Here is a 12,702-nt window from a genome sequence, read left to right on the forward strand (position 1 = left end):
AGTATCTTAGAGGGCAAGGGAAGTTGAATAAAAGACATGCAAAGTGGGTGGAATATCTTGAACAATTCCCCTACATCATCAAATATAAGAAGGGAAAGAGCAATGTGGTAGCCGATGCTCTTTCAAGGAGGCATACTTTGCTCTCCACCTTAGGAACACAAATACTTGGCTTTCACTCGTGCAAAAAAGGGTATTTACGTCACTCAATTTACGTCGGAAACAGTAAACACCGACGTTGTAAAAACGCGGTGGCAGTTTCGTAATTAAGAGGAGACTAATTTACGTCGGACCCCCCCTAGTCCGACGTAAATGTGGGAATTAACGTCGTAGTCTCATACTGCGACGTAAATTTACGTCGGAACCCCCATAGTTCGACGTAAATTTACTTCGGAACAACGAAACCCGACGTAAATTTACGTCGGAACATCGAAGCCCGACGTAAAAAATGGCCCTATATTCCCCACCTTCGTATTTTCCATTCCCGCGCTCACAATTTACAAACAACCTCTCCCATTTTCTCTGAATTTCTGAGTCTCCCACTGCGTTTAGTGCTACATTCAACGTATCCAAGTCTCTAAGTGTCTGCACGTTGGTCGTTTGAGGTTAGTTTGTTGTCCCCGTAATTATTTTGTTTTTTTTTTGCTATTTGTTCCGCTGGAACGGCCCGTTCTCCTTGCAGAACGGGCCGTTCTCCTTGCAAAACGGGCCGTTCTCCTTGCAGAACGGGTTGTTCTGCAAGCAGTACGGGCCGTTCTGCAAAGAGAACGGCCCGTTCTGCTGGAAATTTGTTGTTGTAATTTTTTGATCTGGAACGGCCCGTTCTAGTTTCAGTACGGGCCGTTCCAGATGCATTAAAGAAGAGTTTTAGGCATTGACCTTTAGTTTACCATCAATAGTTTACATTCCAACCTAATAGGTTTTTGTTTATGTATTATTTATTTTTTTATTAGTTATTTTGTTGCTATATTATTATTATCTTTTTTACTTTATTTGTCTATTCAGTTAATTCATTGTTTTAATAATGACAGTTTAATTTTTTCAGGATTATGGAGGATTCTGGGTCTGGCAGTGGAAGGAGGGAAGGTAGATCTGTCACCCGATTGTCTGGGTTGACAGCTGGGCGCATTGCCAAGGAGAGGACACCGGTTGAGGTGGATCCTCGTTCTGGAAAGGCATCAGGCCCAAATGCTGCCAAGTTTAAGAGCTATTTGGGAGTCTTAGCTCGACGACATGTTTCTATTATCATTCCATCATGGGATGACGTTCAGGAGGTTGACAAGAACCTCATGTGGCAGGATATTCAGGTATATACTTTCACATCCTTTCAATATTATATAACTAAAATACATTATTTATTATTTGTTGTTATTTTCATAGCAAAATTTTGACATTCCCAACACTGAGGGCATGAGGAGGAAGATGTTATCTGCCCTTGCCACCAGGTGGAGAGACTTCAAGACTTTTTTGACACGGGAGTATGTATTTGGAGAGCGCCAAAATGAGACTCCCTGTCTAAAGTACCAGATCACTGATGAGGAGTGGATGCAATTTTGTGCCACTCGATTGGACCCTTCGTGGCAGGTTAGTTATTGATAACTTTTACATTGACACAAATACTTAAGGTACATTTTAATTTATGTCATTTTCTTTTTTGTATTATTGCAGGCTAAAAGAATAGCTGCCCAAGAACGACAGGCCAAGAATGATGCACCCCATCTATTGTCAAGAGGGGGATATGAAAGAAAAAAAAAGCAAATGAAGAAGGTTAAGGCACAGGCAGCAGGGGTTGAGGATGCTGACCGTGTAGAGTCACCTCCCCGCCATGAGATGTGGATAGCAGCCCGGACAAAACCAGATGGGCAAATGACTTCTGAGTCTGCAAGAGTCGTTGCTAGTAAAATAGTAAGTAAAAATATACAAACTAAGACTCTTCATTTCAACTCATTTAATTCATAAGAATTTTTAATCTTTCTTATTGTTGCAGGAGGGTTTAGTTGAGCAGAGCACCCAGGGCTCATTTGTTTCTGATGGTCGGAATGATATCCTCACAACGGCCATAGGAAAACCAGAGCACGGAGGTCGTGTGCGTGGTGTTGGTGGTTCTTGGAGCCACCGAGATTTCTTTGGTGGCCGATCATCGAGGAGCACTGTCAACTCTTGCAGTCAAGAGGTTATACAGGAATTGGAGCAGAGATTGAAGATGGAATTTGAAGAGAAACTGAAGAATATTGGAAAACAGTTTGAACAGAAGTTTGAACTTTTGGCTCGTTCTCAGCAACAGACTGCAGTTGCTCATGATGGTGTTCAAGTCAGAACTAAAGGGAGTTGTGCTGCTCCAGATCCCTCACCGGATCAGACTCACACTGATGTACCAAACCAGTGTGAGTTATATGTTGAGGATGACCCCCCACGGTTAGTGGCTATTGGCCGAGTATTTGAGGGTGGCTCAACCATCCATGGTGTCCCTCTACAGCCAGACTGGACACGGGTTGTGGTTGACCAAGTTCAAGATGCTGCTGCTCCAGTGCCTTTGCCCAATACAGAGGTTCAACTAGTGGGGCAGGCAACCGGCACATTCTTAGCTTGGCCAAAACGTTTGGTCATGCCGCTTTCAGCACGGGCAAAGGTAATTATATTATTGCTCTTTTAGATTCTTATAATTCTATTATTGTTTAACTAATTTTTATTATTTCTTTAGGATTTTATCAATCGTGGTAAGGAGGTCATGAGAGAACCTCATGTTCATGATGCCAATATCGCAGAAGCTGAGGATGATCCCATATCTATGCTTCTAATCAAATTACCACGAATAAAGAAGCATCCAATTCAATTGCAGTGGGACATTAGAGTTTTTGGAGTTGATAGCTCTGATGTTCCACTATACATATCTCTGCCTGATGCATTAGAGATTGTTGGGGGAAACTGCATGTTAAATATATCTGTCATACAGTTGTGGGCCATGTAAGTCATATTTTCTTTTATGAGTCTAAATTTACAATAATTACATTTAACTTATAATAATTATTTATGTTAGGTACATGGATAAATTGAGTGTGGAGCAAGCACAAGCAGAAGTATATGGATTTATTGAGCCTCAATCCATCCAAAAATCAGGAAACACTCAGGTCCAGATCCAACAATATATGCAAACATGGATGAGTGACTCAAGAAGACATATATACATGGCTCCATACATTGAAGGGTTAGTTTTTTAATTGGTTTTTTAATCATGGTAATTTTTTAACTGATTTGTTTGTCATACAATATAGGTCCCATTGGCAGTTAATGGTAATCATTCCTAAGGAATATACCGTGGTGTGGTTTTGTTCACTTCATCGAAAACCAAGCCATGAAATTAAAAGCCAATTACATGGGTAACTAAATTTTTTTCATTATGTTTTAAAACTAATTATATATATTGGCTAACATTTGTTTTTATTTCAATTAATTAGAATCGTGTCTGGAGCTAATATATTAAGTGGAAGAGCCAGATCATCAAAGTCATTGCATTTCATATACCCTAAGGTTAGCAAATAAATTCATACAATCAATAATATTTAAATTTATTGACTTTGGAATTAATAGTTATTTGTTTCTCATTTTAGTGTAATAAGCAACAAGACTCGTTTGAATGTGGCTATTACATCATGTATTGGATGAAAGCCATAGTTTCTGCGGGTATTATTGATTCTTGGGCGCAGGTAATTCATATCAAAATTTATTTAACTATATTTACCTTTAGAATAATTAACATTGCATATTAATGACACTTAAATTACCCTTTCAGGTCTTTCAAGATCCATCTCCATTGCCCGAAGATGAGTTGCTCAAGATAAGAGAACAATGGGAAATTTTTTTCTAAGTTTAGTTAGTTAGATATTATGTTTATAGTTTGATAGTTAGTTAGATATTATGTTTATAGTTTGATAGTTAGTTAGATATTATGTTTATAGTTTGATAGTTAGTTAGTTTAGTTAGTTAGATAGCATTGACAAACATGTTTTATAGCTTTTTTAGGATAATAGGATTTACATTGTCATAATTTATGTTTTTTAAGATTTATATATTATTTTCTTTTTGTCATTCAATTTTGAAATACAATTTGAATTTCTATTCTGGACTGCCTGGTTTAGAGTTGGTATTCTGGATTATATTTATATGCAGGTGTTGGGTATATCAATTTATAAACGTTTTTTAAAAAAAAACTCCCACAATTTATGTCGGACGTGGCCTTGTCCGACGTAAATTTACGTCGGTCATTGAAATGACCGACGTAAATTTACGTCGGACAAGGCCACGTCCGACGTAAAATTGTGGCATGATTTTGCCCTTTTTTACGTCGGTCTGGAATAATCTCCGACGTAAATTTACGTCGTCTTTCAGAGGCGACGTAAATTTACGACTCCCGTATTAACGTCGAACCCTTTTCCGACGTAAAAGGGTCAAAATACACGACGTAAAAGACCCTTTCTGTACTAGTGTTTGATGATGTAAAGGAATTGTATGAGCTTGATTTAGACTTCCAAGCCACTTATGCCAAATGTCTCCAAAAGCCTTTTGATGGATTCTATCTTCTTGAGGGGTACCTTTTTCGAATGGGCAAACTTTGCATACCCCAAGGATCCATTAGAAAACTTTTGGTCAAAGAGAGTCATGAAGGAGGTCTCATGGGCCATTTTGGGGTTGATAAAACCCTAAGTTTCTTAAAAGCAAAATTTTATTGGCCACACATGAGAATAGATGTCCAAAGGCATTGCTCCAAATGCATTACTTGTTTGAAAGCTAAATCAAGAGTAATGCCTCATGGACTTTATACCCCCCTTCCTATAGCTAGCTCCCCTTGGGTAGATATTAGCATGGACTTTGTGCTTGGGCTTCCAAGGACTCAAAGGGGATTTGACTCCATCTTTGTGGTAGTGGACCGTTTTAGCAAAATGGCTCATTTTATACCATGCCACAAAGTGGATGATGCTAGCTATATAGCTAAAATTTTCTTTAGGGAAGTGGTCCGTTTGCATGGTCTACCCAAAACAATTGTGTCCGATAGGGATGCTAAGTTCCTTAGTCACTTTTGGAAAGTTTTATAGGAAAAACTAGGAACTAAGCTCCTCTATTCTACTACTTGTCATCCTCAAACCGATGGCCAAACCGAAGTAGTAAATAGATCCCTATCCACTTTGTTGAGGGTACTCCTCAAAGGGAATAAGAAAACTTGGGATGATTGTCTCCCCCATTTAGAATTTGCATACAATAGAGTAGTCCATAAGACTAATAATCTTTCCCCCTTTGAAGTTGTCTATGGCTTTAACCCAATCACTCCTCTTGATCTTTTACCCCTCCCTAATACCCCTTCCTTGTTTCACAAAGAAGGAGTATCTAGGGCGGATTTCATTAAGAAATACCATGAAAAGATCAAGAGTCAAATTGAACAACAAACTCAAAAATATGCCAAATACAACAACAAAGGAAGAAAGAAACTTACTTTTGAAGTTGGGGATTGGGTTTGGCTTCATTTGAGGAAGGATAGATTTCCTACTCAAAGGATGTCAAAACTAAACCCTAGGGGAGATGGACCATTCCAAGTCCTTCACAAAATAAACGACAATGCATATAAATTAGACCTTCCTTCTGATTATGGCACTAGCTCATCTTTTAATGTTTGTGATCTCACACCATTTTTATGAGCTGAGGATTTGGATGAAGTATCTAATCTGAGGACAGATGCTTCTCAAGAAGGAGGGGATGATGGAGGACCATCCTTGAAGACACATGTGGGCCCCATCACTAGGTCCATGGCTAGGAGAGTTGAAGAGGAGGAGGGAGTTCACACACCAAGGGACACTCTCCTCATGATCATAGAGTATTAGTTTCTCTCCTAAGCCTTATTAGTATAGGATTATTTTATTTTCCAATTTTACCCTTGTATTTTGGGGTATTTTAGTCATAGGATTTATTTTCTTTGTATTTCCCATTTTACCCTTGTATTATGGGGTGCTTTAGATGATTAGGTTTTTAATTTGGGCTAGGGTATTTCATTAGAGGGTGACGCATATTTTTTTGGTGTCATTGGATCTATTTTTGGTGTTAGAAAGGCTTAGGCCCAAGTGGAGGGCAAAGGTTGCATGGTCTTATCATGCACCTAGAGATAGCCAATCTAAACCCATAGATTCCATCCTTGGGCACCAAGTTGCATCTAGGGTTTATTTGCATTTCATTTGGAGTGCATTAGCCATATGAATTTCGGCCAAGCACATCCCAAATGAAACCCTAGATGCCTCCCCTCCTATAAATACCCAACACCCCACTACTTGTAAATACTTTGGATTATATGATATTGAGTGAGCCTTTTGTTCCTCAAAATCCATCCTTAGTCACTAGTTAGTTTCAGATAACCTCCTCCTATCTCCACCCTTGGAGAATAGGAAGCCTAGAGTGGCCTCAACCTACACTTGGAGTGAGCCAACTTGAGCAACCATACACCAACCCCTCTAAACACTTCCGCCCAAACACCTCCTATTCACGCCTATCTTCATTCCTTCACCATAACCCTCCCTTTGTCTACCCTTTGGTGAGCTTAGATCAAGGGCAAGGTCTCCTCCCTTCACACTCTACATCAATCATGGAAGGAGGAAGCCATCAAATACTATGGGTGTTTTGTCCACGTAAACTAGAATGATCACTCATCTTTGATCAAGAAAGGTTTTCACAAAGAGGTTCTTGAAAATATTTTAACAAAGAGTGAGTGATAAAATGTTTTCTCAAAAGATTTTTTAGTGCAAGAATAGCGATAGGAGGCCTAAGTGCACAAAGTGAACTATCAAGGGAGGTGGACTACAAAGAATCTCTTCAAAACCAAGCCTTTTCAAGTAGAAATTACTAGGCCCTTTTTCACTTTTGTCACAAAAACAATTTTAGCACAACAAGAGTGAGTGTGTGTTCGAACCCTTAGTAGGAAACTTTGGAAGCCTCTAAATGAACATACAACAACCTAAAGAATTATGCTAACAACTAAGAGAATTAAAGGAAATCAATAAAGCATATACTAGTCAGAAGTCCTAGTGGAAGCTTGAATTGACCTTGGGGGTTTTCAAGACACTTCCACAAGTACTAAACGAAACTAATCCTAAAAATAATTAATTTAAGAGGCCAATTACAACCCAATTTAATGAATAAGGACCAAGATACAAGTGGTCCACTCAAAAACAACACAAATAGGCGCAAAAACAAGAGTAAAGAAATAAGAAAAAAATTCTTCAAACTCCAATTTGGTGCCCCCTTTAGAATGAACAAACTTGGTTAGCTTCCTTCCAATGTGTTTTGCACTCTATGTTTGTAAGAAATCCCTTCCAAAGCTCTTTGAAATTCATGGACAACTCCTTCAACTCAATATTCCCCAAAATTTCTTGGAAATGTGGAAGTAGGCTTCATCTACACCAAGTGAAACAAACCACCAAGAGCAAGCAAGGAGGCCAAAGAAATAAAAACTAAAAATGCTCAATTAGGAAGGCTAAACTCAAGAGGAATAGTGATGAGACAAAACACAAGGAGTTCCAAGAAAGACAAGCAAAAAATTAAGGCACATTTAAGAAGGCAAACACTCAAAGGGAAATCTTAGAAGGGTCCTAGAATAGAATTAAGTGTTTAGTGTTCCTTGTCCTTAAAAGAAAACAATTAATGTAAGGTCCTTTCCTTAATGTCCAGCCACAGTTTTGGTCATAAAATGGGTCCAAATATGGGTCCAAAAATGGTCCAAGTCCACTCCAATTGTGCAAGGGTAAAATGGTAATTTGCCCACAATTTTAGCAACAAATTTCTTTGAATTTTTTTTTTCTTTTCTCTTGTATTTTCATGCAAACTTTAATGGTGCAGCCCCTTGGTCAGTTTTTTTTTTTTGAATTTTAACCTTATATGTTGCTTGGTTTTTACACTTTGGGTGAATTAAAAGTAGTACAAAAAAGTAGGAGACAAAAAGGACAAGTGGCATGCAAAAAATAAATTTTGTAAGGTGGAATGTGTCTTGTACTATGTACTAATTTGGTGCAGTTTTTTTCAGCAAATAAATACACATTCTTGGCAAATTTTTTCAGCATAAAACACTACTTGGTTGTCATACAAAGGACAAGGGACAATCATGTAATGATGAGCATGTAGAGGTGGCTAACCATGCATGTATAGGAGACAAATCCACATGGAATTCAACAAACTTTTAGAACATGTTATGAACTAAATAACATGCATGAAGAACATGAAAAATTTTCAGCCAGCCACTTAGGAGCGGAAACAAGCATCATTCATTTCCATGTTACATACATCAAGTGAAGGTTTTATGCATATACTTGGTATTTGGGTGGAAAAAGTGAGAGAAACACAAACAAGAGACAAAACTTGAACAAATAAAGATTAAAATGGGGTTCATAAAGTGTTCAACATGTTCTTGACATAATTTTCCAGCAAAGGTGAAAATGGAAAAAAGCACACAAGAACCTATTTTAAAACGAATCCTAGAGCACAACAAAGGAAGGCTCGTGAACTAACAATAAACCACTCAACAAGAAGACAACATTTTAAGCAATATTTGAGAGGATAACATCAATACATATGAGAAGAGATATACATGACAAGAAACATTTAGAAGACATAAAAGAGAAGAGACAAGTTACCCTTGAAGACAACCATGGCTCTGATAGCACATGATGGAACCAACTTCTCCAAGAGGGATAGTGGTTGATTCCTTCTCTTCTCCAAGGATTATTTGACGTGAAGGATGATCTATTCAAGGGTATGGAAGTGATGGAGATGGTGTTTAGGGAGGTGTAGGATGACACTCAAATGGAGGAGAAGAAAGGAGGTATGTTTGGTGGTGAAGCTCCTTTAGGCTAGCTCACTTCACTTAGGGGAATGAAGGCCAACCAAGGTAGACCCAAGCTAACTCAAGGGAGAGAGGAGAGGATAGGGGGCCATGGAGTTCCTAAGGGACTAAGAAAGGAATGAAGAGGCACAACGGCTCATTCAAATTCATTAATTTGTAGCTACAAGTTGGATGACCTAGGGTACTTATAGGGAGGGAGAGTGTCATCTAGGGTTCCTTGGGGCATTTAGCCAAAAATTCTAAGTGCAAATGCACCTTAGATGAACCCTAAATGAAGCCCAAATGAAATGGCCCTCATCCCTCCTAAAAGACTAAAGTGCCCTTAGGTCTAGAAAATAAGAAAATGGACTTTGACCTCATAAACTAAGGTTTAAGTCCTAAAATAAATCCTAAACTAATTTTTCCCCATAATACAAGGGCTAAATAAGAAATACAAAATAAAATCCTAATGTCTAATGTACCCCAAAATACAAGGGCAAAATGGGAAAAGAAAGCAACAAATTAAGGAGAGGGCTCAAATTCCACACACATGACGATCATGGCTTTTGGTGTGGTGTGTTCTTCATCTTCCTCTACTATCCTAGCCATGGACCTTGTGATAGACCCTATACGATGCTTCAAGAATGGTCCTCCATCAGCTTGAGTCTGCTATTTATAGACATCAAAAAGTTACCAGAACGTTCCAGATTCAGAACGGCCCGTTCTGGATCTGTACATTATGTGTTAATTTCATATCTTGGAACGGCCCTTTCTAAAATGAGAACAGTCCATTCCAGAGTTGAGTTTAACACATAACTGCCTATGCTGGAATGGCTCGTTCCAAACTAGGGTTTTAATCCTTTTTGTAAGGAACGAGTCGTTCTAGTTCAGGAACGGCTTGTTCCAGTTCAGGAACGACCTATTCCAATTCAAGAATGGCCTGTTCCAACTTGGGAACAGCCCGTTCCAGTTTTGGAACAGCCTATTTCGGGTTACTAAAATGATGTGGTTCCAATGGAGGCAACTCATCTCCTCCTAGGGAGGCCATGGCAGTATGACACAAAAGCACTACATGATGGATTCACCAACAAGATTTCTTTCATGCATAATGACCAGAAAATTATTCTCAAACCATTATCTCCTAGAGATGTGTGTGAGGACCAAATAAAAATGAGAGAAAAAATAATGCAAGAGAAAAGAGAGAAGAGTGAAACACCTATCAAAAGTAGAAAGAAGAAGAGTGAAACACTTGAGGGAAAGAGTGAAACACTTGAGAGAAAAATGAGTTGTTTAGCAAAAGAGAGTGAGGTGAAAAGGATTTTTCTTGCTCACAAACCACTTTACTTGATGTACTGCAAAAATAATATTTCTGTTGCTGACAATTCAAATAAAATTGTTATTCCTCCTAGTGTTGAATTTATTTTGCAGGAATATAAAGATGTGTTTCCGAAGGAGTTACCAAAGGGACTGCCACCTTTGAGGGGAATTGAACACCATATTGATCTCATTCCAGGAGTGTCATTGCCCAACCGACCAGCATATAGAAGTAATCCCCAAGAGACTAAAGAGATCCAAAGGAAAGTCGAAGAATTGATGAGCAAAGGATGGGTACAAGAGAGCATGAGCCCATGTGCAGTTCCAGTCATTTTAGTCCCTAAGAAGGATGGAACATGGAGGATGTGCACTGATTGTAGAGTCATCAACAACATCACAGTTAAGTATAGGCATCCTATTCCTAGGTTAGATGACTTATTGGATGAATTGCATGGTGCCTATACTTTTTCAAAAATTGACTTGAAAAGTGGGTACCATCAAATTAGGATTAGGGAAGGGGATGAATGGAAAACTACCTTTAAAACTAAGTATGGTTTGTATGAGTGGCTAGTGATGCCCTTTGGGTTAACTAATGCCCCAAGCACTTTTATGAGATTGATGAACCATGTCTTAAAGGAATTTTTAGGCAAATGTGTTGTGGTGTACTTTGATGATATTCTGGTATATAGCACTAACTTTGATTTGCATGTTGAACATTTAATTGCTGTCATGAATGTGCTTAGAGAGGAAAAATTGTTTGCTAATATTGAAAAATGTACCTTTTGCACTGATCATGTTGTGTTTTTGGGATTTTTTGTGAGTTCTAAAGGGGTACAAGTTGATGAGGAAAAGATTAGAGTCATCCAAGAGTGGCCTACCCCTAAGAATGTGAGTGAAGTGAGAAGTTTTCATGGGTTAGCTAGTTTCTATAGGAGGTTTGTTAAGGATTTTAGTACTTTGGCTGCACCTCTTAATGAAATAGTTAAAAAGCATGTTGGGTTCAAATGGGGTGAAAAACAAGAAAAGGCATTTTCTGAACTTAAGCACAAACTAACTAATGCCCCCATTCTTGCATTACCAAATTTTGCAAAATCTTTTGAAATTGAATGTGATGCATCTAATGTGGGTATTGGGGCTGTTTTGATGCAAGAAGGTCATCCAATTGCTTATTTTAGTGAGAAGCTGAATGGGGCTGCCCTAAACTATCCCACTTATGATAAGGAATTGTATGCCTTGGTGAGAGCTTTAAAGACTTGGGAGCATTACCTTTTGCCCAAAGAGTTTGTCATCCATAGTGATCATGAGTCCTTAAAGTACTTAAAAGGACAAGGTAAGCTTAATAAGAGGCATGCTAAGTGGGTAGAGTTTCTAGAGCAATTTTCATATGTCATCAAGCATAAAAAAGGAAAAGGGAATGTAGTGGCTGATGCTTTGTCTAGGAGACATGCATTGCTCTCTGTGCTTGAAACTAAACTTTTTGGTCTTGAATCTTTGAAAGACATGTATATGCATGATGTGGACTTTGCTGCATGTGAAAAATTTTCTGAAAATGGTTACTATAGGCATAATGGATTCTTGTTTAAAGCAAATAGATTGTGTGTGCCTAAGTGTTCCATTAGAGAGCTTCTTGTGAGTGAATCACATGAGGGGGGGTTGATGGGTCATTTTGGGTTTCAAAAGACTTTGGAAATTTTGCAAGAACATTTCTATTGGCCCCATATGAAGCGTGATGTACATAAATTTTGTGATCATTGTATTATTTGTAAAAAGGCTAAATCTAAAGTTAAGCCTCATGGATTGTATACCCCTTTGCCTGTTCCTGATTTTCCTTGGATTGATATATCTATGGACTTTGTTTTGGGGTTGCCTAGAACAAAGAATGGAAAAGATTCTATTTTTGTTGTTGTTGACAGGTTTTCAAAAATGGCACATTTTATACGATGTAAAAAGGTTAATGATGCTTTCCATGTAGCTGACTTATTTTTCAGGGAAGTTATACGACTCCATGGGCTACCTAGGAGCATTGTAAGTGATAGGGACACCAAGTTCCTAAGTCATTTTTGGAGAACGTTGAGGGGTAAGTTGGGTACCAAATTACTTTTCTCTACTACTTGTCACCCACAAACCGATGGACAAACTGAGGTAGTGAATAGAACTTTAGGCACTTTGCTTAGGACTGTTTTAAAGAAAAATATTAAATTTTGGGAAGAACATTTGCCTCATGTAGAGTTTGCATATAATAGGGCTGTCCATAGCACAACTAAATGTTCACCATTTGAAATTGTGTATGGATTTAATCCTCTAACACCACTTGACTTGTTACCTATGCCTAACATTTCTGAATTTAAACATAAAGATGCACAGGCTAAGGCTGAATATGTGAAGAAGTTGCATGAGCAAGTGAAAGCTCAAATTGAAAAGAAAATTGAGAGTTATGTCAAGCAAGCCAACAAGGGCAGAAAGAAAGTTATTTTTGAACCTGGTGATTGGGTTTGGGTACATATGAGAAAAGAGAGGTTCCCTGAACAAAGGAAGTCCAA

General features: G+C 38.3%; 2 protein-coding genes across 2 annotated transcripts; both read left to right on the forward strand.

Moving 5' to 3' along the window:
- The first annotated feature begins 924 nt into the window (after positions 1-924).
- LOC145955786 (uncharacterized) lies at positions 925-3,020 on the forward strand. Its single transcript, XM_083070961.1, has 5 exons — positions 925-1,304; positions 1,378-1,581; positions 1,666-1,902; positions 1,985-2,626; positions 2,699-3,020. Exons 1-5 carry the CDS (start codon positions 1,047-1,049, stop codon positions 2,963-2,965), a joined length of 1,608 nt encoding a protein of 535 aa, XP_082927087.1. The 5' UTR covers positions 925-1,046; the 3' UTR covers positions 2,966-3,020.
- Positions 3,021-3,050: 30 nt separating this feature from the next.
- Positions 3,051-4,106, forward strand: LOC145955787 (uncharacterized). Its single transcript, XM_083070962.1, has 4 exons — positions 3,051-3,374; positions 3,453-3,525; positions 3,606-3,701; positions 3,788-4,106. Exons 1-4 carry the CDS (start codon positions 3,286-3,288, stop codon positions 3,860-3,862), a joined length of 333 nt encoding a protein of 110 aa, XP_082927088.1. The 5' UTR covers positions 3,051-3,285; the 3' UTR covers positions 3,863-4,106.
- Positions 4,107-12,702: the final 8,596 nt, after the last annotated feature.

This window comes from Cajanus cajan, chromosome 3 (genome assembly GCF_000230855.2).
Source record: "Cajanus cajan strain Asha chromosome 3, NIPB_CcT2T_4, whole genome shotgun sequence".
In the NCBI taxonomy this organism is placed as follows: domain Eukaryota; kingdom Viridiplantae; phylum Streptophyta; class Magnoliopsida; order Fabales; family Fabaceae; genus Cajanus; species Cajanus cajan.

Bases quoted from the DNA above. Each gene is read 5' to 3' on its own strand.
- LOC145955786 (XM_083070961.1), top strand. From the start codon at position 1,047: ATGGAGGATTCTGGGTCTGGCAGTGGAAGGAGGGAAGGTAGATCTGTC. The intron at 1,305-1,377 runs GTATATACTTTC...TTATTTTCATAG, and splicing joins TCATGTGGCAGGATATTCAG to CAAAATTTTGACATTCCCAA. The intron at 2,627-2,698 runs GTAATTATATTA...TTATTTCTTTAG, and splicing joins CGCTTTCAGCACGGGCAAAG to GATTTTATCAATCGTGGTAA.
- LOC145955787 (XM_083070962.1), top strand. From the start codon at position 3,286: ATGGTAATCATTCCTAAGGAATATACCGTGGTGTGGTTTTGTTCACTT. The intron at 3,375-3,452 runs GTAACTAAATTT...TCAATTAATTAG, and splicing joins ATTAAAAGCCAATTACATGG to AATCGTGTCTGGAGCTAATA. The intron at 3,702-3,787 runs GTAATTCATATC...TTACCCTTTCAG, and splicing joins TTATTGATTCTTGGGCGCAG to GTCTTTCAAGATCCATCTCC.